At 33.9% G+C, this 24,770-nt stretch overlaps 4 protein-coding genes and 1 long non-coding RNA gene across 8 annotated transcripts in view; 4 read left to right on the forward strand and 1 right to left on the reverse strand.

Moving 5' to 3' along the window:
* The window catches only part of LOC148610116 (uncharacterized), a 41,221-nt gene extending 38,277 nt beyond the window's left edge, over positions 1-2,944 (forward strand). For both annotated transcript variants that reach the window (XM_088542215.1, XM_088542214.1), the window contains exon 23: positions 175-2,944. In XM_088542215.1, the coding sequence (XP_088398341.1) occupies positions 175-237 (63 nt within the window). In that variant the 3' untranslated portion in view covers positions 238-2,944. The remainder of the gene's footprint in view (positions 1-174) is intronic.
* A 1,856-nt stretch (positions 2,945-4,800) lies between these two features.
* On the forward strand, positions 4,801-8,464 carry LOC148610117 (uncharacterized). Its single transcript, XM_088542219.1, has 3 exons — positions 4,801-4,915; positions 5,414-5,495; positions 6,059-8,464. The coding sequence occupies exons 1-3, from the start codon at positions 4,861-4,863 to the stop codon at positions 7,308-7,310; spliced, it is 1,389 nt and encodes a 462-aa protein (XP_088398345.1). The 5' UTR covers positions 4,801-4,860; the 3' UTR covers positions 7,311-8,464.
* Positions 8,465-8,846: 382 nt separating this feature from the next.
* Positions 8,847-13,744, reverse strand: LOC148610118 (uncharacterized). 3 transcript variants are annotated; one of them, XR_015914742.1, is made up of 4 exons: positions 13,444-13,744; positions 12,187-12,415; positions 11,049-11,222; positions 8,847-9,741 (listed from the first exon to the last, which is right to left on the reverse strand). It is a non-coding gene; the product is annotated as an uncharacterized LOC148610118 (long non-coding RNA). The 3 variants fall into 3 exon arrangements; XR_015914740.1 differs by having other exon boundaries at positions 8,847-9,757; XR_015914741.1 differs by lacking the exon at positions 8,847-9,741 and adding an exon at positions 10,134-10,804.
* Positions 9,974-17,671, forward strand: LOC148610119 (uncharacterized). The gene is made up of 3 exons (XM_088542222.1): positions 9,974-10,139; positions 16,541-16,687; positions 17,330-17,671. Exons 1-3 carry the CDS (start codon positions 10,055-10,057, stop codon positions 17,533-17,535), a joined length of 438 nt encoding a protein of 145 aa, XP_088398348.1. The 5' UTR covers positions 9,974-10,054; the 3' UTR covers positions 17,536-17,671.
* Positions 17,672-19,021: 1,350 nt separating this feature from the next.
* LOC148610120 (uncharacterized) lies at positions 19,022-23,837 on the forward strand. Its single transcript, XM_088542221.1, has 3 exons — positions 19,022-19,172; positions 20,934-21,119; positions 22,247-23,837. Exons 1-3 carry the CDS (start codon positions 19,112-19,114, stop codon positions 22,450-22,452), a joined length of 453 nt encoding a protein of 150 aa, XP_088398347.1. The 5' UTR covers positions 19,022-19,111; the 3' UTR covers positions 22,453-23,837.
* Positions 23,838-24,770: the final 933 nt, after the last annotated feature.

Raw genomic sequence — 24,770 nt, forward strand, 5'->3', positions numbered from 1 at the left:
GGTTAAAAGAGTATTCAAAGATAGTCAAGGAACATTATCAGTAAACTTTGTACACATCTACATTACATAATTTTCATTTAAAATAACTGTCATTGCATTGTTCAGACCAAATTGTGCTTGGATATGTCTTGCTGATGAAACATTTTTGATGATACTAGTTTTTTCTTTTATCAGAGGGGTTCCCCACTAGGAAGGTGGCCAGTTGGTGCTAGAAAGGATTATCCTGATGAAGAATAAACACAACATGGTTTATAAAATACTAATTCTAACAGTAAGGCTAATTGATGGACAACCAAGAACTGAAGTTATTACACTCTTTCATTATTGGTGGATTTTTACTGCCTGGAGTGACTGCTCTTTTGACGATTTAATTTCATGAATATTTATTCAACTGCCATGATTGGTTTGCCATTACCATATTTGTATGGTTGTAGTGGCATAGATTCAAAGAATCATGCTTCCAGTAGCCTCCAAAGGTAAAAATCCCCCTTTTTTCTTCAGCTGGATGCTTCTATAACGACTTTGTCCTAACTACTTACAATTGAGGACTTTTCGTGAAGTTCAGTGTGCTGGAATGTTTCATTGGGAATAAAAATAGTGATGCATACATTCTTGGTCTTGAAATTTAGTATCTAATTGTTTTGTTTTTAATTTTGAAGTTTGTTGTGAAACGTGAAAGTGATTTCTCTTTTAGGCAGGATTATTTTTAATTATTTCTCCTTTAAAGGAAGTAAAATTTTGATTTTTTGCATGCAAGCTTCATGGAGCATGTTAATATCAAAAAATATTTTCTATTGAAATCTGATAGTACGTCTCTCCAATGGAAATTTTTTTTTAATTTAACAAAATAAGAAAGACCCAAGGTGGAAGTCAAATCACATACACACAGTGATTATGAATTAATGTGCTAATTTAATGACATGCTAGTTTTGGAGAGAAGATTCTTAAATTTTTTTCAGTTTTGAAAGTGATGATTGATAATCTACACTTTGAAGTTGTTTTTTTTTTCTGTTTGACCGCAGCTTGCAGCTTTCACTTTATAGCTGCAGCTTTCACTTTATGTTTTTAAATGTCGACCATATGGTAAATTATATGTTGTTGTTGTAGTATATAATGTCTATCAAAGTCATCCTTGCACTTCAATGTTCTATGAACTTTAATATATCTTGTTGCAGATTTCTTAAAGGGCTCACTGTTAATTTTTATATAGGTTTATTTTTATATTGTAAATTCAACACTGTGTTTAAATCATTTACTTTTGTCTTAATGCTCAAATATTATTTATCTGTGATATTTTTTCTAACTTGTTGATGTATTTGTTTAGAAGTAGTGGTTTTTTTAAACACTTGTGATTGGTTTGTTTGAAATTGTTCTCAAGAGAAGATAACTCTTGTTATATTTACAAAATTGTAGCTGTGATCACCCATACTCGATCTTTTATCACTATATAGCCTGGGTTCATTCCATAAAACTTTTAAATGAAAGGACCTGTAGAAGTAAATATTTAGGAGCGGGACTTTCAATTTTATATGATTACTGATGCTATGAAAGTGGACATTGTAGTTGATTTTACTATGATGAATAAAGTAATCAGATGTGCTCTCCATTTTTTTTATTTTTATCAATATTGTGAGTACTGGTATAGCATAAAACAGGTATAGGGCTTCATACTTCACATTGTACATTGTATGCTATAAATGCTATATAGTTAATTACGCTATACTTGTATAACACTTAAGTGACGAAAATGAAATAGGGAAGATCATACTGGATTGCTTTATTCATCATGGGGAAATGAAATACTAGCATTTCTGTATTAAATCCAGACAGTAACACCAACCAATTATAACAAAATATAAAAGGTTCAGAAACCAGTCTTAAAATATTACTCTTTTGTAGTGGATACTAAATTTTATTGTTAGATTTAAAGTGAGGTTGACAGTTGCATAAACACAAGTTTTGTTATGTTCTGCTTTTTTTAGCAAAATAAAATAGCATTACCTAAGTACCATCCTTAAGACAATTATTTTAAAGAAATTAAGTGCTTATTTATCAAAAAAGTTTTACAATGACCTAAAAATTCAGTGCAAGCTCATATGTAATTTTTTTTTTCAATTTAGAGGTACTAGTGCTTATGACTTCTGTGAAAGAACTTATATTCATGGGTATCAATTTTCATGGTTTAGGGGAAAAGCACAAGTTCATGGATTCTTGAATTAGTGGTTTTCATGATTCTGTCATACAATTTAAAGTAAATAATCCTTTTCATTGGGAATAAAATTTTGTGGTTTACTTAACCCATGAAATCCATGAAAATCGGTACCCCACGAACAATAGTATTTTCATAGTATTGAAGAAGCTCATAGAAATTTTCTCATATAACACTAATATTGGTAATTTATTTTGAGATAGATGAATTAAGGGAATATGACAAGATATTCATCTAATAGTGTTGTTTTAATGTTGTTCTGTCATTTAAAAAAAAGCATATCTGTGTTTTTTTAAGAATGTAATATGTTAAATCTGCCAAAATATGATGTAACCTCAAACCAATTGATAAATGGCATGTTGCAAAAACTTTCTATAATGAGTGCTATCAAATCAGTTATGCAAAATTCACATTTACACAATCTGTAAACCAGAAAATTTTTTTGTGCTGTCTTGTTTTTGGTAGTTTTTCAATTTAATTTTCTTGTGCAGGCTTGAATTAATATCTTCATAAAAATAAATAAAATCTGTGAAAGAAAATAGTTTACATTACAGCTCTTACTCTAAAAATTAAGAATATAAAGCTGCCACAAAAATTTCCTGGTTGACAGTATTTCATAAAATCATTGACATAATTTGTAATTCATATTACATGTGTGCATATCACTTTGTCATGTGGTTTATACATGTTTTTCTTGATGTATCATTCAAGAATAAAAATTGTATGAAATTTAAATTTATTTTGTTTATTTTATATTTCCATTCAGTAATGTGAAGGTTGCCAAAATATTTACAACATTGTAAAATGAAATATATAATTACAGAGAAATCAAAGTGATTGACACCATTTCAGGCATTATTTCCTCAAATTGATGCCCTACAACTCTTTAACTGTGTAATAGATTGGTATTTCATCCTCTATATTCCAATAAAAAGTCGAAAAATGATGGCTGATTAAGAGGACAAAGAGGATGACATGAGTACTATAAGTGTATATTTATTGATAAATCACCACACAAAGGTGGAAATCATCACTTTTCCATCTGTTCTTCCTTGTTCATCTCTAAACATACAATATCTTCTCAGCTGCTTAAAACTCATTTGACAGAAATGGCAGGGGATTTTATACTGATTAGGTTCTACATGTTAGTTTTGTGCAAAATTTGGGCCAAGATATGAGCAATATTAACAGCCTGATTTCAATATTAACAGGCTCATTTCTTTCTGAGCCTGGGACCCCCACCCCATTTCAAAATCTCTTGATCCAACCTTTACATTATTGATTGAAATAGCCATCTGAGAAAGTCCAAGAATCTACTTCTGCTCAGTTTAAAGTTCATTTCATCTGAAATTAAAGATGCTTAAACTTCCATTGACTCTTTAAAAAAGCCTCTGTTTCAAGTGGCTCGTTAATAACTGACTGAAGCCTCTCAAAGTTGCAGTTGTAACCTTTTGTGAAATATGTTGACTACTTTTCTAGTTCCTGGACTAATGGTAAATAAACTTGACAGAAATATTATATGGGCAACCTTATACAAAGAAACAGCATAGGTTGGAAACATCTTGTTAAATTGAGGAGTCTGCCAGAGATCATCTTCGAATCTGATTGGCCATTTTCGCTCCTCTATTAGGGTACTGGATTTTGGCAGCAATTACTATTTTACAGGATCCATTTTGTGATTCTTGGGAAGCTCAAATTATTGATGAAGTCAGCTGTTGTATTAATTGTTTAATTTATAAAATCACATTTGAATCAATGAGTTATTTCTTGTACATAAAAAGATAAGTCACCATTGTTCCTTGTAAAGACTTTTGTAGTACAGTCTGGGGATGTGTTTCAAAACAAAATTCTGACAGAATTATAAAATGACAAAAATGGAATTGCTAGAATTGTATTGAATTGTGATTATTCTGTTTCATCTTTCTACACTTACATGGTTATCATTTCTTGATGGATTACATTACCAAAAATCTATATTAATGTACAAAATTGTTCAGGGGCGGATTCAGGATTTGAGTTTAGGGGGTGGGGGCGTTAATTGAATTAAATGCCATACACAGCAAGGCAAAAAATTATGGGGTGAAACTTGTAATTTTTTTTTTTTACCGATTTAGAGGGGGCGTACGCCCGGCACGTCAGTCCTTGTACCCGCGCCTATTGTTTATCGATTGATGCCAGACTATACTGGCGCAAGAACAGTATAAGATCTTCATCAAACAATGGCATATTTCTACCTATACTTTATACACATTTTTATAAAAGATCCTTTCATTTTTCGGCTGTTAAAATACCAATAGCTATAAATGTTCTAAATTTTTAGATTTATTTAAGAAGTATTTTTTTACATCGCCGCAAAATTTTAATGGGAACTGTCTATTCACGTAAATATATAGAACTTACGTTTTTGTTTATATGTTATATAGTTGTTCAGATTATTTGTGTTTTAGAGGGCCTAAAATAAAAAATATATGGTACTCTAATTTAGTTATCCTATTTAAATAAAGAATTTACTTACTTACTGACTAAACCATTTCTCTAAAATTTGTAACTATGTATTTTAGCGTTTCTTGGTACATGTATGAATGCCGGGACGTCATCTAACGTCATTTCGCGGATTTTTTTGTTCTAGAGGGGTAAACAACGTTGGAAAAATGTCAGAAGATATTTCAAACAACCGAAGTAATAGCGATGACAGTTGTGTTAATGGTAAGGAAAGATACATAAGTCTCAAGTAATAGTCAAAATTATTTTTGTGAAGTTTAATACTGCAAGTGTGGTTGCTATTAGCAGCAACGGTAGTCCAAATATTTATGCAATCTTAGGGAGACATTTTCTTTTATTTTGCTTAGTCACCTCCCTAAAGCCTCAGCGAATATGACTATTTGGAGTATTGCAAGGGCGAACCCAGAGATTTTGAAAAGGGGTCCAGAAAAAGGGGGTTCTGACATTTTGGTATACCATCATCATTTATTCAGTGACAAACACTGTTCTTTGTTTATACGCGATATAGTATTTAACCATGATCAGTTTTATTTTTTCTCGAATATATTAGTCGTGTTGCATATTTGATAGTGGGAGCAAGTACGGGTGGCCAAATTCTACGAATGTTACCAAGAAAGTGTTTGCACACAGCCAACCAGTTCAGCTGTCCTGACATTATTTCGTTGTTCTGACTCTCTTATATTTCGCTTTACTGATTTGTAGAGTGTAAAGTACAGGTAATATACAAAGACCCTGGGCCCGTTCGTTCTGAAGTGGATCCAGACGATAACGAAACAAATAGAGGGTAAGCATAAAGACTATTTTGGTTGTATTCGAAAGCAATCACGACCAACATATTTTCAGCAACCGTTTGCACTATCGGAACGATCTTTTAGCTCGGACTGCCGTCTTTGACATACCTTAAGTATGCAAAGTAAGACTTGATTGAAGTTCAAGAATTTGTTTGCAACGGAGATTTTTTTTTTTTTGGGGGGGGGGGTGTTCTCTAAAACATGGACGCCGTCTAAGATTTTGATCTTATGAAAGAGTTCGTGCTTCATTGTGTACTCTATAAATGTTATTTCATGTACGTAGTGGTTCCATTCAGTCATATTTAAAATACTATATGGTTTCCTGTACCATCAGCTGGATGACCAACTGCTTATTTTCTATTACTTGATTCTGTTTGTTCCAGTTTTCAAGATTTTATCAAAAGAATATGCGTTTTCTGCTTTTTCTGGGAACACCATAACGCCTAGCATAGGCCAGGCCATTTTATTTACTGCGAAATTTAAACAATTCATTCGTTTACAATGTAAGGATGCAATTTGGAAAATAAACCCCGCGGTTGTTTTCTATACGTTTCAGATTAATAACACACTGGAAAAACCTTTGTGAGGAAAATGTGAGAGACATCAGAAAAGAGCTTCAAATGATACAAAATATAGAAAAAAGAACAGACGAGTTATTGAAACAAGACAAAAATATTGACTCTATATACCGGAAAATAATACTTCTTGTTCTAAGGTGTAACGATCAAATTTCTAATATAATGCCAACTTTTCCTAGCTGTATAAAACAGCGTGGGCGAGGTCATGTCACACTTTCAAGAGAAGAGGGCTTGCAAAAATTGTTCAAACTATTCCAGGAAAGACTTGAACTCGATACAAAAAGAACAAAAAACAGACGGAAGATTAGAAAAACAAGTTTGCTAAGTAGGAGTGCTGTTGGAAGTATGTTCGAAATAGCTGTTCGCTCTAAAATCAAAGATAAATATCTGAGATGCTATTCTTCTCGAACCAGTCGGTCCGACAAGAACCCTGATTTACACGAACTTGTTCCTGAAAAAGTTCCCAACCATACCCTGAATACTTTGGTTGGCAGACGATTATATGCCGTAAGACTAAAAAGCCTAATTCCGTTGATAAAAGGCATGAAGCAATCTCCTGAATATTGTAGGAATCACAAGGTATGGTGCGATACGTCTGCTATACAACTTCCGCCACTATCAGAACTCCCTCCCAATGTCATTCGATGCAACGAACCACTTCGACAAACTTATGTTCTTTCTAAAGCACAGACATATGAAAGTTACCCACAGAACAAGGAGTCTGTCATAGAAGACGTTGAAAAGGACGACCAGTCGAATTTTAGTTATCGAAAAAGTCCACAAAAGTCCATCCAACAGAATAAGATTACACCCAGATTTTCCTTGCCTAAAATATCTTCTACTGGCAGTCTGACAACGCTTGCCGGAGAATCCATCGGCATAGATGTGCATTCGGTTAGTGCAATATCATTTTCAGAAAACGATAGTAAAGCGCTCAAATCGCGGCATTCTTTCCCACTTAAAAATGCTAAACTACCACCACTCGCTATGGTTGCTTGCAAAAACAGACATGCGAACGCTGAGCGGATGAAGAAAACATTATTAGAAAAAAGCTATGGCGGTGTTTTCAGTACGGACAACAGATACCCGGAGACGAAACCTCGCAAGCAACTACACAATGTTCAATTGACGTTCGATTCCGTTATAAACGAGACTAAACGACCACTCAACTTACCGCCAATCATTGGTAAGAGCAAGTCAAGACATCGCAACTCCGGGATGTCGAAATAGCCGATCAAAGCTGGGTGAAGAATAAAGGGGAGAGAAGAGTACACCTAATCCCCACCACTATCAATCCGTTATCTAATGTCTTTAAGAACATGTATCAATCAAGCATGACAAGGGAGCAGGACAAATTGATTTTGAATATAGTTGAGCGTGTGCAGTTTGGCGTTTCGATCGGGAATACATACGTTTTACGTCAAACGTTACATTTTTATACATGTCATATTTCAGTCTGCATCTCTGTGTATATTTACGCTTTGTTCGAAAGATTTTTTAAGTTGAAATTTAACACGTCTTCCCCAAGAACGAGTGCACTTTAATATCTTCAAGTTATTGTTTGTACTTAGTATTATACCTTATATTGTTATGGTTTATGTTAACTAGATTATAAAACGACCAAAAAAAATACCATTCATTTATAAGACGAGAAACCAATAATTCATAAATTCGATGTTAAATAAGGCATGCTTCCTTAGCGTCTCTTTACATCATCCTCCACATGTGTGTCGGATGTCTTTAGTGTCACGTGTTCCTTTGTTGTAGACTCCTTATTTTTCTGTCCATCCGACCGTCCGCCCAACATACTTTACTGTTTCTTTCTTTTTTTCCACTTTTACATGATAAAGCGATAAGTGTTGCTTGGCATGTATTCGGCTCAAGCAGAGGGGCTTGCTTCCACTAACAAATATGCAGCCCGACTAGTATACAACACGAAAGCGTTGTGTCGGGTGCCGCTGGCAGAGCAGAGTAGGTCATGCTTACCCTTCCGGAGCTCCTGAATTCACGGATTTTTATTATTTTTTTTTTTTCTTGTTTTCCTTATTTTCCTTGTCTTCAGTTTCTTTATATCAATATGTATGTATGAAGTTTAGGACCATATTTATTCTAGAATAATTGCGCATGCAGGGCTTGATTTTACAAATCCTGGTTTAATATAATCTTCAGGTTCCATGTAAGAGCAGAGACTATTTATTTCATTTATACATTTATTTGCTCATAGTATTGGTAGTTGTTACTAGAATTCCGAATCATACAGAAGCTAGTAAAAACTTTTTGTTTTCATCTGCACCATGAGAACTGATTTGTTTAACGTGTCAAAATTTTCCTGCACTTGACTTTTTATGAACAGCTCAGCGGTTGTTTCTCGGTGCACCTGGTCCATGCTCCGTTTTTAGTTGAGTCCGAGTTGCTCGTTTTTTTTTTTTGGTTATTTTGTATACATGTTTTATTATGGTCATTTTATGTGGACGCTTACCCTACCGCTACACATGGTCCATGTCGCCAGTTTTTAGCGGAGTTCAAGTTGCTCATTTACTTTTGTTACTTTGTCTGTATTATTTTAGTTATCCCATGTTCTTTGTTGTGTGTGTTTGCTTTCCGTGTCTGGTCTTTGTACCAGGATTACATTCTTTTTTATTTCCACTAGAATCTTCCTTCCCTTGATTACTCTGTCACAAAACTAGCTCACGGCTTAAATTCAAATTACGGTTTCTTTTTCCAGATGACACATTACAACTGTGTGTAAAATATTACGATACAATGTTATCTCAAAACTAAATTTATAATTTTTGTAGTCAATAACATATATAAATGCACTTCTCTGATAAGATTGTAATATATTGCATTTGGTTACACACTGAGCAAACAAACCATTCCTTTACCCGTTATGTTGGTAACTACGGTTCGAATATAGCTACCAAGTTATGAGGAAATTTGATCGATCAATATGTCCATTTGTATAAAGGCATACGTGGTTTGGTATGAGTGCATGTGGAATTTTGAACGACGCAATACATGAATCACTGACTTGGAAGTTGAACGTCCTTATGGGTGGGATTTTGAATGGGTAATGGACAGGAACAAAAATGGAGTAGGTTTGAAAATTGGTTGAAAGCAAGATTTTATCTTTGTGGCTTAAAATAAGACACTGTTGTGTTTTGGCCATTTTAGAAAACGAACGCATCGAGACGAGAAAATGTTATTGATACCGCAACATCTGCTGTGAACGGAAATTTTCATAGTTAATTGAGGTTGTATATATTGTATACAGAGGTTTAGTCTTGTGACAAAAAGCAGTGTGATATTTTTTAACGTGTACACGAAATTGGCGCCCTCATAGTCATAGTCTCATCTTAATCTCCTCTTATTCAAATCCAGCAACCAAATTTCAACACCAATTTTAGTCCCAAGAGGAAAGATATAAATATGAATAGAAGCGGATTCAGTGTGAGAGTGGCAGGGGTTCTGATGGATGATCCCTCATGTTCGAAAATTTTGTTAATGTCATAAAACAAATGACAAAGGTTCAACGGAATCTTCTCTTTTGTTCTGCACGTGGAACTCCCTTTTAAAATATCTAGGTCGTCGTCTGATAGAACTTATACTTCATAAGCACGGACTTCTGCACATACTTAGTGCTGCATAGTGACGATATAATCTTTAAAAAAAAACACCTGCAATTAAAAAAACACACTCTTTTTGTGGCCCAACACTGAACGGTCACGCATGTATTTCAGTAATACAGGTATAAAAACTTTAATAAGACAATATTTGATTTATAGTTACATGTATGATGTTGAGTCAAACCTTTCCTCTGTCACTAGAGTAAGCTAATTAAAGATTCGTTTTAAATCGTTTCAACAAATATTACCAAAACGTTCCCCCTATTTAAAAAAATCGATGAACTGCGTTTCACATTGGTTTATCTTGCATATGCGCACTGGGCATTTTTAGATGCGTTAGCCAGGGCTATGTTATTTTCAAATAATTTCGCAAGGATTTCTTTAAAAGTTGTATTTTCTGTTTTAGTCTTTATTTCATTAATACCGAATTCAGGTAAGAAAGTGTTCATTAATATAATTTGTAAAAAAATATATGTGTCAATGTCAGTAATGTTAAAAAACCGCTTTAAGAAATTTGTTCTTTTTTTATTTTTCTGGCTATTCTTTATCATCTATCATGGTACAGGTACAATACGCGTCGAATAATTTTTTTCGTAAAGAAAAGTTTATTTAAGCGCTGTGTATATTTGTAATAGTAGCACGACTTTCTCTTTTGCCACCTCCTTGAATGAAAGGGCGTAAAAAATGTTTCCAGTGAAGAAATAATACCAATGAACAGTCCGAAAGCAATTAAAATGGATATACATTGTATATGTGTGTGTGTGTGTGTGTGTGTGTGTGTGTGTGTGTGCCCGATGACTTTTTTTTTCGGCTTGGTGATGATTTGAACATAAGAGGTTGGAGCATTATAGTATGCTTGATGCGTTTGAAATAGTTCCACACCCACCACCACTTTAGTTCGAGGCATTTGCTTACGCCTTGAAAAGCAAAACACCATATCCATTAGCAAAATAACAAAAAATATACTTAAAAATTTCGATCGGTAAGAACCTTGTATAGCTCATAAGAATTTCAAATTGGCACTTTACTCAGTCACCACGATTTCATTTGCAACAAACCAAGTTACAGTGGAGAAGAAGCAAGATACCTTTTTCATTCCTAAAATTTTTAAAATGCATTTTTGTGCGTTGTATTACATAATCATCAAAATGCGGCTATAGTTCAGACATAGCATACCGAAATGTCAAACATTCATTGAGTAAACAAACCAGCCTGTAAACGCCAGTAATTTTCATCTGCCCGGCTTCATTTTTTTTTTTTTTTGGTTGAAATTGATTTTGAACTCCTTATACACTCAACAGAAAATACTTGTAGCAAATGAGGATAAATGAATCTATCATACCATTTGATAAATAGTACGGGCCCTGCAAACCAGCTCACTTTTAATTTTTAAACAGTTATCACCTATAAGCCCCTGTTAAAAGCAGGCTGTCACATTTTGTTGTTCTGCTGTTTGGTCGTTCTTTTCCGCCTGCTTTGGGGTTTCCCGTAACACTCTCCCATTACAGCATGTTATCTGTGCAAATAAATCAAATTTATTGAGTTTGGTAGTTTCGGGTTTAGAAAATGTACTTCGTTGTCTCTTATCAGTGATATATTGCAACGTACCTGAGAGGAATTTTATGGACATATTTGATTATTGCAAAATACCATATCTTTATTCACCAACACGGGCGAAAGCGAGATTGAAAAGGGGTACCCTTATGGGTGGTAGAAAAAAAAAGTAAATTAGTATCGAGATAAGAGCAGAGTGGGAATAATGTTATCGTGAGGTGAGGTGATAACGTCGACTCAACAGCAGGGCTTTAGGACAGAGCGGGGCGTGGTAAGAATGGTACAACCGTCTTGAAAGAACATACCCGTATGATTAAGCGAATGGTAGAGGGGGATTATCCGGTAGTATCGATTAATGTTATACAGAATAGGGGCGGATTCAGATGGGATGCAGGGGGTTGGCACCTCCCTTTTTATTGGAAAATTTGTCATTTTCATGTGTGAAATTGACAAAAAATGGCAAATGAGGAACCCTAGCTGGCACACCTCCTTCTCAAAGTGTCTGGATCCGGCCCTGCACCACTTGTATAATGAAGATGCATTTAAAATATACGCAAAATAGTTTTCTAAAACAACATGAATGAAGTTACGACATGATTCGGATCATTCCGTGTATTTTTTTTCTGCAATTCATGAATTGTAATTGAATAACCATAGACCCGAGTATTACAGGGGGTGTTTGTGGAAGAAAGAGGAGATATTTTACAGCAGACAAAACGAAAAGAGATATATTAAAAGCAGACCATCCTCCGAAGTCAGTGTTTTTAGTCAACCTTTGCCTTGATGAAACTCTGACTTGAATAAAATTGGTTCATTTAATGACATTATTCGTGCAAATACCAAACATAACATGGACAAGTAATGTTTTTTTTAATAATAAAAGGACCGTGATGAAGGAACCAATACTAACTCCAAATAGAGCATACCTGAAAAATTACCACTACAACGTTTTGTGTGTCACGGTTTCAATCCATAACTGAGTGTGCTGACACTTGCATCGTCTTCGCCAAGGGCCTGAAGATGTTCATGGGGGATATGAGAACTGGTCGAAATAAGAATAATATGTCCAGGTCGCCAACATGTTTTCTTGTGTTCTATTTCGTGCTTCAACTAGTGCAGGATCTGGTCATAGCGTGGTCCAAGGTAGTTCTCTACCTGAAATTCATGAAACATATACCAACATAAATTGAACTTCAGTCAATAAACCCACCTAGAGTTGTATCGTAATGTTGCTTTTTCTTGCTTGTTTACGCAAGCGTTCACTTTTCATACGGTATCTATGTCAAACCGAACAGTTATTTTCACACGCTGGTTAGATGCGGGTCATTTATGTATATATGGCCGATGCTAGAACTAGACGTCATTCGTGTAAACATGGCCTATGGAAAGAACTAGACATTGATGGAAACCAGCATCGAAATAAAAAGAACGGGTACTTTTTAAAAATATGTACATACAAGTATACAAAATGTACGCAGGTTCGATATCCTCAAATATTTTGGATAAGATGTGATCCTTCACCAACCCTACCCCTATCAAATATAAATGGTTCCCCCCCCCCATTCTGGTAAAAGTGCGATTAGATAACAACTACACGTAGTTAAAATTGAACAAATATTCGATGTTGACCCTCCATTATACGTTTGTGTATTCTGTAATGACCTGAGAATTATTCTATTCGAAACCTCTAACTATAATGATAGTGACTACGTTAATATGCCTTACTCAAGAAATCATAGAATGCCCTACAGACATACAGACATAAGACGAAATTACAGTCTGCTATGAACCCCATCTCCTTCAGTTTGCATAACAAACCATGAAGAAATTTCATGAACCAGAGAACATGGCGCAGTCTCTTGTTATACTAGCTGGTCATCGCAAGTTTTCAAACATTTTTAGAAGTTTTACGTAGCCAAACTTTAGTATAAGATTTATCCAAATCCGTTGGGTAGTGTAGGCACGAATTATGACGGACGGATACACGGATGTCTTAGACATTTTATAGCCCCTGCATGGAAAAAATAAACGTATAAAGTAAGAAAGTTAAGTTCTTATTCCATTTTCAATGTCTCAGAAATTGGAAAGTTTGTGCCATATTATTCTGAAGAAAATCATTACTTTGAGCCATTAACAATAAATACGGATTTTTTTTTTAAAAACTTCTAGGTACATGTATTTACCTTATCCTAATATGTATGTAATAACTGGACGTTCCACACCCCAGTCTAACCTTATTCCAAACCTGTTCATCTCCGCCGCAACATGAAATGCTCAACGGTTTGGCTGGTTGACTTCTTTTCGATATCCGTGCTGTATATTCAGTGGATTTTTCTGTGCTCCATTCTTATCACACACTGCCAGTTACAATTTAACCTGTATGATTAAGTTCTCTAGAAATTGTAGATGGTCTATATGGCAATGGGGTGGTAAGATTCGGTTTTACAGCTAAAATTTCAGCTGTACGTTCTACTTGCTGTCCAATAGAAGATTAACCCGGAAAAGTCTATAAAATTCTAATTATACCGGGGCCCAAAACGGCATATGACGTATGCAAATATACTGAAACTATTTACAACATGTTGATTTAAGCAAATTTGAAAAATACATGTATAAATTTTTCTTTGACCAATCAGAGAAAATGAAGCATTATTCCCATGAACAATTTTATGTGGTCTTCGTGACACTTGGCTGTACATTATGCAATATAGCGATTTTTATAGAAAACACTTGAAACTTTAAAAGATTTTTTACTTGAAGCACATGTTTATTAAACATTGAATATGCTCATGAAAATTTATGGCAGTGGCACTTCGTACGGAACTGTTCAAAGTGCGCACTGAATCATATTAAAAGTGCACGGAGACTGTACAGTGCATTTGGTCACATTGTATATTAACTGGGACAGAACTGCACAGTAATATAGCATAACATTTAATCGGTCTGTTTTAGCTCAGTCTTCTGTAAATTTTCTTTATAATCTGAGCAAAATTATTTAAAAAAAAACTTAACAACTGTAGCCTGTAAACTCTAAATGTAAAAAAAAGCAACACTCGTTTAACCTTAGAAATCCAGTGCGTTATCAGAGCTAAAGTCTACTTATGCGTACACAAAGCTGTTTCAAACTCTTGGCCACTTTGCTCTAGTAAAGGTCATATTATAGTTGGACAAAACCTGGCCTTCCCAAAACCAGATTTTTCTGAACTAGAAGAATCCACTGAGTAGCTTATTAGAATGTAGAAAAGTTTCATAAACTAACAGCTCCGTCAATGCATTCATGTTCATAACACAAGAAGAAGTTACATTATCCAACATGAGCAGGACAAAATAGTAAGCCCTTCTTAACCCAAATATAAATGCAAACAAACCTGAATAAAGGTAATCAAGGGAACCATGGTTATAGCGGTAATCAAAAGAATGTAATCCAGGGACAAAGACCTGACATGGAAAACAGACATGCACAACAAAGAACACAGAATAACTAAAATCATACATACAAAATGACAAAAGCAAACGAGCAACCCGGACTCCACTGAAAACTGGGAGCATGGACCAGGTGTACCGGTAGGGTAAGCGTCCTCTGCTTTTCTAGAAACACCCACCGAGTTGCTTATAAAAAGTCAAGTCCGGGGTAGACGAAAGAGGAAAGGAAAACTATGACACGTTGAACAAATCAGTTTTCATCAGTCACAAATCAATTAGCTAAGACTAATTTCATGCTGTTTTCAGTCTCAAATGGGGAATTTACTCGTTTCCTAGTTTCTGTTTGTTGTTTTAATTCTTCTTGTTCTACATGAAACTCGCATGCATTACTTTCAAGGGCAGGGACTGGGCGTCAAGGACCTAAATCAGACCAAATTTATATAGTTTATAACTTTACTCTTGTCACCAGCTAAGTCCAATTTCGACCGATCTCTCTTACATTCATTTCATTAAGTAGTTCATATCAAAATATCAACCTTATACTAATTCCAACTGCAAAAAAAAAAACAGTAACTAGCAATCAATGAACAATTTCCTGACGTGACTTGGGATTACTTCAAAATATTCGGTTAATGAAAAGACGTGATTATTATGGGTTTTATTGCATAAACAGGACCTCTTTACCTTTCCGAAGCACTTGCCATTACTCTTGAGTTTTTGTGTGTGTGTGTGTGTTTGTGTGTTGTTTTCTTTATCTTTCTTTTTATAAATAACTTTTGTTTTATCCTGTTTTCATGTTTAGATTATGTATCACTACTTGGATTTTGAAGTCTCTGAATTGTCTTTCAAATTTATGGCTTCGTTGCTTGGCCATATACAAATCCGACATAACCAGACAGGCTACTTATCAGTTGCGTAAAGTGATAAATGGAAGTTACTTCTTTATGTACCAATCTTTATAAAATTCAGACACTCTCAATGATGGAGCTGAATCAGAAATAAAATTGAGCTTTGTGGGGTTTTGACATGCACGAATCACCTCTTGTCTAATATTTATAGACTACTAGAGATCTACATACATGACAGAGGGAGCGAAATAGCATCTGTAAAAGAGGTCACCCTTGAACAAAACAGGACTTTTCTAGCCTTCCAATGTTGTTTATAAAATTGTAAACCGCAAGTTTTCACATAAAGCTATTATGCCTATCTATCACTTCACCAACTTCAATACCAGAGTTGACAGATAGCCGGAAAAGGCCTTGTAAATCACTACCAAGTTCAAGGTTCAGACCACCTCAAGGCGACAGATGCGACACTGTCACCATTTAACATTAGTGTACTTTGATAAAACACTTCGTTATATGATTAAAATTACAGGAATGCTTTTTATACATTTATATATTATTCAGTATATGCTTTTAACATTATATTTAAAGAATGTGCACGGCGTGAACGTTTGCCCCTGGATTGTATACATGTGGCTATATTTTGTCAACGTCTTTTTTTTCAGCTTCGTTCATTGGGGTGATGGTAGTATCGTTATTCAAAGGACAATTGCCTTGGGTTCCAAGCCGAGCTTTAGACATGTACAGTTCGCTCCATAAACTTTAATCTGTATATAGATGGGTTCATTATTAAGTAAGATAGAGCGGGTGGTATGACCAGAGCTGGTCTTCTGTTCACACAATCGTGTGGTGACTAATACTAGTAAGGTATAGCAAGCCTTTCATTTCTACTGCTTGGATCCTTACAACAATCAAACACAATTAACGGAAATCGCCACAATCAGGGTTTTTGTTTAAAAATTCTAAGATTAATCTCACATTATTTTCTGTAACGATTGCCATTTTTTTTCAGGCGCTTTTAGTTGTTGGCAGTGTGGGGTGTTTCATCGAGGCATCCGGGACGAGTGCGATCTTGCAGACAGAATATTTCATAACTGCACAGCGTGTCTGAAGACATACACAAGAACTTACATCCACCATTCTTGGCGAAAATATCAGTGTAAGTAATGTGGAATATACATACATTATGCATAGGTGCAAAGTCCTTTGATAGACTACTACAAGGTCTTTACCAACCATGAAAGCAACACGTGTTGGGAAGGGCAATGTCTAGGAGACGACTATCCAAATGTAGTCATATGTGCAGTCTTTTGTTTGTAGGTATTTAGAAGTAGTAATGACCTTTTCGAATGCAAAAAGATTTTTTTTGCAAAGCTATGATAAGAGCCTACGAATGTGTGCATCTTGATGGTACAACATTAGTCACTTGCTCTAACTTTCAAATATTTAGTCCGACTTCTATATAAATTAGTGTTTATATACAAGTTGGGCTGACTATTCAAAAATAGTTCGAGAAAGTCCCTGCGTTGCAGCAAACACAAAGTAGCTGAAGATAGACTATTGTTTCCAGTCTAATTTAAGACTGATTTTTAAAATTATTTATACAACTGTTACGTAGTTTTTGTCTTAGTTTTTCTTTCGTTTTCTAATAGCCTATAATACACTTCGTCAATCAAGAAGAATAGATATTGTAGTATTTTTGCACAATGTCGTCTTCAATAAGAACACTTTTGAAATGTCACCATCTGAAATTCAACCATTTATAGTTGAGAGTTTAAATATATACCATGCTCACTTGTAGACACGTCGAAGGTATCGAAGACTTGTGTCCCAAAAAATTCTTACAAGAAGGACGCCGGGTGTTATACAAAGACGTCAGCTGGTGGTTACGTAAAACAGTGTTACTGTTACGAGGAGTTCTGCAATACCGGAACATCACTTACATACGGACCGATTGTTTGGCTCAGCGGATTGGCGGCTTTGGGGATGGTAGTACTCCGATTGTGATACCGCCACATTGGAATCGTTCATCTACGGATATAGTGACAAAATAAATAGTCTCCTTGATAAAGTGCTGTTCATGTGTTCATGCATGTTTGAATGCTCATTGACCGATTTGCGAATAAAGGGTTCTTTGAGAAAATGGTAGGTTTCCAGTAAGTTAGCATGCACGTGTGGTCTCAGTTAGCAAATAACATAAAATACATATTAAGGATTGATTTGATTTACATGTTTTAGTCATCAAAGAACATCAAAGATTTTGTAATAGAAATTTAAACATGAACCTCTTACAGGTGGTAGACCCCTAATGTTGTCATAATTCAATTTCTATCAAAGTTGCATAACAAGAGAATGGATGATTTGTAGTTATGTAACTTCGGAAGAGAGGCTTCGGGATCGTTTACGTTTTCTCTTCTCTATTTCTACATGCCACCCACAATATAGGATTTTTTCTTTAAAACCGAATTAGGCTTTATACCTCCGGTATTGAAGAATTTTTAATGTCTATTTTTCAATCTGAAATTATTATAAGTCCACACAGGGAGTATATTAGTCCGAATTTCCTATAACCCTGCAACCCTCCTCCTTTTTATTAGATATCCTGGCCAAATGCCATGTGAGCTATTGTCATTACTTGGCGTCCGTCGTCGTTAACAATTTATCAAAACTCTTCTCCTCTGAAAATATTGGACCAATTAAAACCAAACTTGATATGAATGCCCCTTACGGTATTCTGCATAGAACTGATGTGGGGATTTTTGATCCGTCGGAAAACATAGCCGTCGTTACTAAAACTAGAACATAGGGGTCAGACAGAAGTTTTTCCCATTTATCTCCAAAACTGTTAGGTTAAGCAAAATTCTGACACAAGGTACAAGTGCTCAGATGAGATGAGATCTACCCTGTAGCATTTTTTTCGTTTTAATCTGTTAGGCCATGTTGGAGTTATTGTCCTTTTTCGATGATTTTGGCTATTTTTAACGTTATTGCCCGACATATCAATATCCAAATAAAAAAGAGGAGGGTTGCAGAGTCAGAAGAAATTCGGTTTTCAATATATATTTACAACTAAACAATGCAATTCAGAGGCAAAACGAGAGATTTTCACAAGAGGGGACCCGGCTGTGCCATGGCAATTTCCTATATAACCAACTAAATTTTTTCTACCTAAAAGGGGGGTCCCCTGGGAGCCTCCGCTTGGATTCTATGCAATTAAGCTTTTCCAAAAAATAAATAAATAAATAACAAAAATAAAAATAACAAACAAAAAATAATGTAATTGGTCGCTTTTTAGTTTGCAATAAACAAAAATAACGGCCCTAGGATTTATTTATAGCATATTTAACTCCTTGTCCGGCCACACATATTAAAGAAGGATGGTGCATTGTTGAAAAGAGTCAAATTTGTGAAACATTTTTTTTTCTATTTTTCATAACTCTTTTTAAACAATAAAAAAATCTTCATAGGTACTCAACGAATCAACATGTCGTGATTCAGTACGCGTCATACTAAGGGCAGGTAATTTGTCACCAGATGTCGCGATTAACACAGGTGTAATGAAGTTTCAAAGACTGGCTCCAAAATGATTGAAAATTTCTGTTTTATATCATTGTTTGTACTGCTGTTAACATATATAAACGAAGGTAATTACGTTCAATTACAAAGATCTCACTACAATTCATTTAACCCTCAAAACTTAAGCGGAAGACCATTTGTTTACATCCCCCCTTTTTACCTGTCCAGGTATGTTCAGGTATATATTTGAAATTATGAAGTAATTAGCTCCTAATTAACGCCACTTTATTCTTGGAATTGATTGATGTGTTGAATACCTTTCTACATGAACTAACTTATCTGAAATTTTGTTCTGAATAGCTTTAAAAATTTCGAATATAGTAACTCATTTCCGGTTTTCTTCCTGGAGTGGAATTAGTGATTTTGACTAAAATTTGGACCAAGGGTCCGTGAAAAGGGTGTACATTTTCTAAGCCTATTACTAATGTGTTTTTCCTGTTATACAGAAAATCATGTAGGTACTACAATAGTGCAAGAGGCTGGAATTCTTTTTAATTCTTTAATTTTGAAATGCTGGAGAACTCCAGCTTGCTTGTGACCAACACTGCTTGAGTATACATATGTAACTGGAGTTATTAACTTGTTAGCATGCATTCATGTATAACTATTGAAAGGGTTTCTTTATATCTACAATAAAAGAAAATTGAAATCTATTACTTGTAACTCCAGTCAAGATTAAACTTGGTCAAATATTATCCCATCCTCCAAATGCATCATTCCTATACCCTGTCTACTTTATAATTTAAACACCATTTAGATGATAGAAAAAGGGACAGACATTGTGAAACCTAACAAATGCACCATCACACAGCCTAATACATAATAGTAAACACTTCAAAGACCCCCAAAAGGTCTTCAACAGGTGTAAAAGCACCTTTAAGTAAGCTCTGAAAGGCCCTGACAACAAATGTAATAAAAATATATCTGCTTGTTTAAGACACGATCATTGCTCAAGAATTTCAGAAATCTTCTGCCTTTTACAGTTAACTTCAATTTTCCACAACAAAACTTGCAATTTAGTCATTTCACTTGACGTTAGTGATAGAGAATAAAAATTCTGCCACCTTGCACTAAGTTGTATAATGTAAACAATAATGAGCCCACCCCCTCCCCAGAATATTGTTGATACATTTTTACTATTTTTATCAAAGTTATACAATGATACATTTGTTGCATTTTACCATATCTATTCCTTTTTCTACTATTTCTATAACCTGTATTATAAGGCCCTCTAGACCCCATTGTATGTATTGTATATTTAAGTTGTGTGAAAAAGATTTGGCTCAATTTTTTCACCAACCATGTGGAATTGTATTTGATTAAGAATTTGAAGGAGTAACCTATACCTGATTGAAACAAGGAAAAGAAATAACCTTAGCCCCCAGTTTCTATTAAAAGGGACTCAAAATAATGTACCCAGAGAGTAGGCCGATATTTAAAAAACACCCCTATTAATGTATTTTTAAACTTGGAAAATCACACTCACTTAAATGAAAAATATAAACGAGGTAATTAGCTGCTGCCCATAATAATTGTAGTTGGAAGTTAGACCTGTAGAAATATGACCATTGGTATCATGATTTTGTAAAAATTACCATGACTTGTAGAAATTTCATATATTCAAAGGCCAAAAAAATTCAAGCATCTTGTGACTACAAAAATTATGGTCATATTATGTCATGATGTTGGCATCACCGGCATTGTTAAACTGACATAACTGAAGTTGTAGAGAACCAAATGTCATGAAATTTTGATATATTGTTACTTACATTGTTTAGTGCTGTAAAAGATTAATAATTGGTTAAGTATGTTCACATTTTATTTTTCAGTTTCTTGTTTACAATGCTATGAATGCCAAGCTAAGGACGACACAAGATGTAACGATCCATTCACGCCAGCCGATATGGATGGCATTGGTGGATTATCAGAATGTAGTGATGGTTATACACACTGTATTAAATTCAAAACTGTTCAACAGTTAGGGGATTCTGGTTATATTGATGGGAAATGGAGAGGTAGGATTTTCTTGGAATAAGGGAGCATCGTTAGGATTTTTACGGGGAATGCAAGATAGAACCATTGTTATCTAAAAAGAAAATTAATCCCTGCATTTTTACACAAGAGTCTGAAAATTTATGATCATTGTCCACAACTTCCGTGTTCTTTATTTCGGTCTTCATACTGTATGTTTTTCTAATACAATTCTGATATCCTGCTTTATTATTGGATACCCCCCCTACAATGTGACACTGAGACTTAGAATAGACTGTGTCCATCCAGCAAACCTTGTATGCATTATCACACATTCGTTATATCAGGATTTTGATCAAATTAATATGCAATATGACAAGATAACGGACATGAACCTCTCAGACAAGTTATAAAGAACCAAGGATGGACAACAAATATTGTAGATCTCCCATGTAAATTATATACAAAACTATTCCGACATTGAGACATGAATTATTAAAACTAAATTGTACTATAATATTTTTTATGTATGAAATATGTCTCTCAATTTTACCCAAGTTACACCTATGCCACTGCTAATATAATGTTCGGTCTTGATTAATTTATTGTAAAATATATACTACATGTATTCGATGATGATGATGTGATGCACTGTAGTGAAATTTCTTAGGATTTTAAAATCATTCTTTTTGTTCCACTGATTTCTACAAACATTATGGCCTTTGCATTTTGAAAATATGTGGACGCACTCAGTAAGGTTCTTTAATTTTCATGGTTAAGTATTATTCCTTTTCTAGAAACTAATAAAGGATGTTTAGATTACATCTTTGTAATTAGTGTTCAGACTTTTTAAAAATGATAGATTTCTATGAGTTTGATAGAAAGTATTGGACTTGCATCCATGTTGATCCAGTTTCTTTTTTCTTATATCAATTTATGAACCTCTTAAATATAAGATAAACAAAAAACAGTTAGTTTGACCTTATGATAAAATGTGAAAACAAATCCTTTAATTAAAACAGTATGAAAAAGATTAATCAGGAAATTTCATGGTACATTTGATTGGGTAAGTAAGGTCTAATCGAAGTATTGTTCATTTTCTTGATGGTGCACACATAACCCTTTAAAGATTTTTTCAAGAATACATGGATCTCATGATTTTTCATTGTAGATGTCCAGGTTATTACAAGATTCTGTGTTAAAAGGCCAGGAAAAAAAGATGGATGTTTTTGGAAACGGTCAGCTGGAGGATTTTATTTCGAGTGCCTATGTAGTACAGATGCCTGTAACAGTGGAAGAACTATCATGCCAAATTTAATGTCAATCTGTTTAACAATAATAGCAGCAGTTTTCATATCAAAAGGGATTTTACATTAGTGGAGCTATTTTTAACAATTTTGTACGTTCATGTAAATAGTCAGATGCTTACTTTTGTATTAAAAAAAAATATAAAATTTTATGTCAGAAATTTTCTTACTATCTATACACTATGTGTCTTGTAAGTAATTTAATATACTTATGCCAGAATGTAGTGAAAAATTCAATTTCATAGATTTGTATATGTAACATATATTTTTCACCACAGCTTAATTGGTCTGCCATTTTTTTTAAAAAGTGCATGAATAAAATTTTCTTATAATCGTGGCAGTGGCAGATTCAAGAGGGGGAGGTGCTTTAGGTAACCCTATTTTTTGTTGTTGGAAATTTTGTTAATTTTGTGAAAAGAATTTGGCAAAAATGTGCAAATTTTGAATTATTGCAATTACCATGACTTATTAAACTTCCTGCAAAGTATATAACATTTCAAAAATATCTTAATTTAAGATTGATGGATTTAAATGATTTTTATTGATTTCTCAATAAATTCTATTCTGTGAAGGCAATAACTAAAAATATCACAAAACATCAAGTGCTACATTATAGCTCATTTTGTGAAGTATATTATATTAATGTGCCATCTATTTGTTGTTTTAACTTGTATATAATGATTGCCGGTTCATGTTTTTTTTCAGAACTGAAGTCTTTCCTTTTAAGTACAATTCCATTTCTATAAAACTTGGATTTTGCCATTTCGATTTTTTAAAAACTGAATATTTACCCACAATTTTGACTACTAGTATGTTCATTGACCTTTTAAAATTGAGTTTGATTTTTACTGCATTATTTTAAATTTATTTGCAGTCTTATTTTTCTATTTTCTTAAGAAATGTACGAGGAAACTTCTTATTTTTCATAATTTTGCCCAAAAGAAATTAACAATTACAGTAGGAACACTCCTTATGTATCATAATGATGGACTTTTTTTTTCAACTCGTTATTGTTAATGTTATAATTATTACCATTTTGCAAGCTGGTAAAATTTCACAAAGAAAAAAAAACACTGCATAAATTCCTAAAACTCTAAAAAGTAATGACATAAAAGTCAAAATAATTGCCTTTTAAAGAACATGTCCACATTTCAGAACATTACGATACATTTTCATCTCTCAAGTTTCAAACATCTCTAACTGCTTCATATTTGATATTCTTCCATTACCATGTACATACATCATTGTAATTACATCGTGATCTTTACTAGGAGTCCTAACTACATCAAAATAACCAATTAAGAAAGATCTATTTTTTATGATCATTTTTGTAAATTCATGATTCATTGTATATTGCCACAGGGAAGCTCATTCTTTTTAATATGTACATTTCATTAAATTTTATAGAAATATGCGGTATATGCAATTTATAAACAAAATAAATATATAAAGGTTTTTGTTTTTTTTCTCACACATCAATGCATTCTAGGTTTTTAGCTGGTGTAATTTTTTTGTGGTCATTTAAAAAAAGGCTGCACAAATACAGCAATTTTATGTTGATGAATGCTCCAGTAATTTAAAGGAATAGTTACAAGACACTTTGATTGGTCTTCATGCTAAAATACTCCAAAATCACTTTCAAGATCTGCTGTATCAATCAAGCTGATCTTACTGGTCCATTTAGTTTATTTATATGGAAATTGCTTTGTCTATTTACTTCATGGCAGTTGTTTCAATTCCTACATTTAATGTTTATATTTTATAATGAAATTTAGTAGTCAGATTTAGTTTGAGGACTTTATATACCAGGTTGTCTCTTGTAAGTCAACATTTTAAATGTTATAAAACTTGAGTTTTATAAATCTTTGAAAATTCTTAAAAATTCTTTTTTTCAAAATATATTAGTCTTAGGTCTGTTGAGATAAAATTCTGAGTTGCTCTGGTAAAATTGAACTATTTAGAATAAAGAGCTGTGCATTAGGTGCATGATACACCTTTTTAACTTGTCCTTATGCTTTTAATGACATTATATGATCAACTATAAATACTCCGCTACCCCCCCAAAATTGCAGTATGGTTTGCCCATTTACACTTCACAACAATACACCACACCAAATATCAAAGGAATCAATCAAGTGGTTTCAGAGAAATTGCATCCACAAAATGTACTGGAAAGACAACTACCATTACCATGTCCCTCTGTTGCTTAGCTTAGGAAAATTTTTGGGTGTCTGTGACTGGTAAGGCCAAAAAAAAAATATATATATAAATATGTATATTGTACCCCGACTGGCCCTGAACATTTTCTATTGGAAAAACTTCAATTTCCAGAAATTTCATCCTTGATCCATAACAAAACCCAATTATTGTACAAAATGGTGATGTCCG

The sequence above is a fragment of the Perna viridis genome, chromosome 8 (assembly GCF_037379345.1).
Source record: "Perna viridis isolate PV_CMFRI_1.1 ecotype Kerala chromosome 8, ASM3737934v1, whole genome shotgun sequence".
NCBI classification, from domain to species: domain Eukaryota; kingdom Metazoa; phylum Mollusca; class Bivalvia; order Mytilida; family Mytilidae; genus Perna; species Perna viridis.

What these genes read in the sequence shown, in the direction of transcription:
- LOC148610117 (XM_088542219.1), top strand. Translation starts at nt 4,861, where the DNA reads ATGTCAGAAGATATTTCAAACAACCGAAGTAATAGCGATGACAGTTGT. An exon ending in CGATGACAGTTGTGTTAATG is followed by an intron (nt 4,916 to 5,413) that starts GTAAGGAAAGAT and finishes ACTGATTTGTAG; the next exon opens with AGTGTAAAGTACAGGTAATA. An exon ending in GATAACGAAACAAATAGAGG is followed by an intron (nt 5,496 to 6,058) that starts GTAAGCATAAAG and finishes TATACGTTTCAG; the next exon opens with ATTAATAACACACTGGAAAA.
- LOC148610119 (XM_088542222.1), top strand. Translation starts at nt 10,055, where the DNA reads ATGTTATTTTCAAATAATTTCGCAAGGATTTCTTTAAAAGTTGTATTT. An exon ending in TTCATTAATACCGAATTCAG is followed by an intron (nt 10,140 to 16,540) that starts GTAAGAAAGTGT and finishes ATTTTTTTTCAG; the next exon opens with GCGCTTTTAGTTGTTGGCAG. An exon ending in TTCTTGGCGAAAATATCAGT is followed by an intron (nt 16,688 to 17,329) that starts GTAAGTAATGTG and finishes GCTCACTTGTAG; the next exon opens with ACACGTCGAAGGTATCGAAG.
- LOC148610120 (XM_088542221.1), top strand. Translation starts at nt 19,112, where the DNA reads ATGATTGAAAATTTCTGTTTTATATCATTGTTTGTACTGCTGTTAACA. An exon ending in GTTAACATATATAAACGAAG is followed by an intron (nt 19,173 to 20,933) that starts GTAATTACGTTC and finishes TTTATTTTTCAG; the next exon opens with TTTCTTGTTTACAATGCTAT. An exon ending in TATTGATGGGAAATGGAGAG is followed by an intron (nt 21,120 to 22,246) that starts GTAGGATTTTCT and finishes TTTTCATTGTAG; the next exon opens with ATGTCCAGGTTATTACAAGA.